The sequence below is a fragment of the Carcharodon carcharias genome, chromosome 10, assembly GCF_017639515.1.
Source record: "Carcharodon carcharias isolate sCarCar2 chromosome 10, sCarCar2.pri, whole genome shotgun sequence".
NCBI classification, from domain to species: domain Eukaryota; kingdom Metazoa; phylum Chordata; class Chondrichthyes; order Lamniformes; family Lamnidae; genus Carcharodon; species Carcharodon carcharias.
Window position 1 is genome coordinate 128,538,578 of NC_054476.1, and position 3,915 is coordinate 128,542,492.

Consider the following 3,915-nt stretch of genomic DNA (forward strand, 5'->3'; position numbering starts at 1 on the left):
GAAGGGTCATGAGGACTCGAAACGTCAACTCTTTTCTTTTCCGCTGATGCTGCCAGACCTGCTGAGTTTTTCCAGGTAATTCTGTTTTTGTTTTGGATTTCCAGCATCTGCAGTTTTTTTGTTTTTATCTCTGTGAGGATCCCTGTAGAAAGGTCACCACAATATCTTGTGCTAGAAAGTAGGGGCGGGAAAATCCCTATACTCCTTGCTGCAGTGTAGCACGGTCAGCAATGCTGGTTAAAGAGAACCCATTCAGGATAGAAGGGTTGCTTTGGTTGACATCTCTCCCACTGGACTCAATACCAGCCCCTCCGGCACCAATGCACTATAGCTGCAGTATGTGCTACCAACAGAATGTGATGCAACAACTCAGCAAACTTACTTTGACAGCACCTTTCACCCACAACATCAGACACTGAGAAAGGCAAAAAACAGCATTGCCATACAAATATCTTCACCTCCAAAGTCCCCTGTCAAAAAAGAGAAGAAAGGGGAAACCACTATGGGAAGAGACAGGGAGATAGAGTGGGAAATAGTAAAATGCATTTAAGGGGAAGCTTGATAAGTACATAAAGGAGAAAGGCATAGGATAATATACTGATAACAGTTAGATGAACTAAGGTTGGGGGAGGTTCATGTGGAGCACAAACACTGGCACAGAGCTGCTGGGCTGAATGGCCTGTCTCTGCTGAAAAATTATATGGAATACGTAAAACAGATGAAAGACAAAGGAAATGACGGGGGATTGAGAAGGTCAGACAGAAAGGGGAATATAGGAGAGATGAAGACTGCATGAATAGCTAAGAGAGAAAGAGAACAGAGGAGATGAGAGTGAGGAAGAGGAATGAGATGGGAAGAAAGCGACTGGAAGAAGTGAAGAGAAGACAGAGAGTGAGAGAGGGGAAGGATGGAGGGAGGGTGGAAGCAGATAAGCAAAGAAAGACAAGGGGCATGACATGAGATCATTGGGGGAAGAAATAGAGGGGGAAGCGGAGGAATACAGAGTGAAAGAGACAAATGGAGAGGGCAAAACTTTGGGGGGACAGGGTAGCACAGTCTCTCACTTCAATACTGAGTAAACATAAAAATGAGCTGACTCCCAGTTTCTCTGAACCGGGGCTCATCTCCCTGGAATGTAGATAATGAGACAGGGAGAAGTGCTGACAGGGTGGAGTGGCTGGCTGTGTGGTTGGAGGTTATTGGTACATGCAGACTTAACTATTTCTTAAGATGCATCCTACCAAAGCGTTAAAACATGTTTGCTCAATTATAAGATATAATATCAGGGCATAGAATGCTAATTGGATTCTCTGGAGCCAGATCCCAGTCTGAAGCAACAATAACATCTCATCCCTTGGTGTGTCTGCAAAGTCTATAAACCTGAGTTTTGTTCCCACCCCAGCTAATATCAGTTCACCAAGTTTCAGAAGATCTCGTCATTGAAAAGAACTGAGGCCCAGGTGAGTTTCTGTTAACTTTATTCATTAACATGCATTTTACAAGCGTGAATATACTTCTACTGAAATGATTCCTGCTTCCCCCCCGGCCCCCAAGTACAACCCTCCCCCATCATTTCCTCCTGTTACTCATTAATAAAGAAAAAACTGCACACTCCGGTAATGCATAGCAGAGCGTTGCACTGGCGACTTTTCACGGGTGCTTGCCTTTTTCCCATGTTGACCTGTTGGTGCTGCATATTTCCAGCAATGTTACTTTTTAATTGGTGCCGCCCCATGTCAATCATATAGCCCGGGTTTTTGACATGGTCCCGGATTCACGAGGCCAGAGGCGGCGTCACATGAACACGAAAGAGAAACTCACGAGAGAATCAAGACAAATGTAGTTCACCATCAAACCCTATTCTGCTAACTGGTGAAATGTACCAGACCGTTATATCTATATACACGCACACACATCCACGACATTATCTCTTGAGTTTAACAAGTAATTTAAAGTTGAAAGAAAACAATCTGATTTTTTTTTTAAAAAGACAATAAAATCGGAGATAGGATTCACCACAAAGCGATGACTCCTTAAGGGTTTAGGGAAGCTGCTGAGACCCTGGAGGGCGATCTGGCCGATGCCCCGTCACACATAGTCCTTTCTATCGTACCCAGTCGGACCTGTGGACCTGGCGGCCGAGTAAGCCATTCTGGAAGGCACGTACTTCTCGTCTTTGGGAGGGCAGGAACAGCAGAGCAGAGCCCCTCCGAGGATCAGCAGACCCGAGGTTCCCCAACCGATGTACAAGGAAGCTCCAAGTTCTCTCCTCTGGGCGTCCGTCACCAGCGGGTTGTAGAAATCCCTGATGATGGTGTTCGCTGACCAAGACACTGGGATCAGGGTCATCAACCCAGCCAGGATGAAAGTAATTCCGGCTACGATCATAATCTTGGCTTTGGTCGCTTCGTCTTCCACACAATTAGTACACTTGGCTCCCACGATGGAGACGAGGATGCCCAGGACTCCCACCACGATAGCAATGACGGTCAGAGCTCTGGAAGCCTGGAGATCTTGGGAGAGGGCTAGCAGGGAATCGTACACCTTACATTGCATCTGCCCAGTGCTCTGAACAATGCAATTCATCCAAAGACCTTCCCAAATAATCTGCGCCACCACGATGTTGTTCCCAATGAAAGCGGTCACTCTCCACATGGGTAAGGCACAGGTTAAGACGGCTCCCAGCCACCCCAACACTCCCAGGGCGACCCCCAAGATTTCAAGCCCAGCATTCGCCATTTAAACAGTTGTACTGACAAACTTCCAAAAATCTCCGGTGACTGCGCTCCTCGCGTCTCTGGTGCACTTGTTGCAAGATGAGGAGCTTTCCAATTGGAGTAGGGTTGTACAGTGTGATCGAGAACACCAATCAGCTGTACTAAAGGGGTTGGCGCCCGAGGCGGAGTCAGCGGCAGCTCTCAGGTGTAGCAGTAACTGCTAACGGATCATTGAGCAGCTTTCAAACTCTGTGTGAAGGAAATCCAATCCCTGCCATGGCTACAATTCGAAGCATTTGGCTGTCTACTGTTAACAGACTTGGACCTCGCAGTCTATGTCTGAATCAGGCGGAGCATCCTCCCCCCGACCACAAATTCCTGCTCGTCACCCTCAGTGAGATTTCTGACATAGGCATAAACATCATCAACACAGTGCCTGCTGTGTCCCTGACGGATTCTTACCTTGCTGTTATTGGGAGCAATGCCCATTCTCTCAGGTGTCTAATGAGCGTAGCAGTTCCTGAACTCATTAAATTCTGCTCCTGCTCACAACACTCTCGTAAAAAGATGATTTTTTTCAACATTTTGGAGGCAAGTGGAGCAAGCAATTGAAACGAGAATATTTAAAGAGAATTTCTAATTATAGGTGTTCAGTGAATCTTCACTTATCATCAAATTTATTGGTGAATTGAATTTTCAGTAGACTGTGCTATAATTCGTATTAGTTCCCTTAGGCTAATTTATGTTTGGCGCACATTTGATTATAAAAAGGACAGCGTATTCCCATACAAAATCTATACAATCTTCCTTTGTTCGGGGAATCAGAAGAGGTGAATGCTTTCCTTCACAATGATATTGTAAACACAAAGGCACTGGTGATTTGTTTTGATGTGAATCATGTCGTCTCCCTATGCTTATAAACAAGCAACAAAAGATCTGCCATGAAAATGCTTCCTTTTAAACCATACATGCGCAGCAAGCTATGCAGCCATTGGACTAAGAACATAAGATCATTAGGGATGAGGGAAGGCCGTTCAACCCATCTAAACTAGTGATCTTGAAAGACCAAAACAAAAACAGAATTACCTGGAAAAACTCAGCAGGTCTGGCAGCATCGGCGGAGAAGAAAAGAGTTGACGTTTCGAATCCTCATGACCCTTCAACAGAACTCAGTTGACAAAACGTCAACTCTTCTCCG

General features: G+C 45.6%; 1 protein-coding gene across 1 annotated transcript; it reads right to left on the reverse strand.

The window, feature by feature from the left end:
• Positions 1–1,461: 1,461 nt before the first annotated feature.
• On the reverse strand, positions 1,462–3,015 carry LOC121283163 (claudin-3-like). Its single transcript, XM_041197346.1, has one exon. The coding sequence runs from the start codon at positions 2,737–2,739 to the stop codon at positions 2,089–2,091; it is 651 nt and encodes a 216-aa protein (XP_041053280.1). The 5' UTR covers positions 2,740–3,015; the 3' UTR covers positions 1,462–2,088.
• Between the last annotated feature and the right edge of the window lie 900 nt (positions 3,016–3,915).

Excerpts from the sequence above, each read along its gene's own strand:
- LOC121283163 (XM_041197346.1), bottom strand. The coding sequence starts at position 2,739 with ATGGCGAATGCTGGGCTTGAAATCTTGGGGGTCGCCCTGGGAGTGTTG.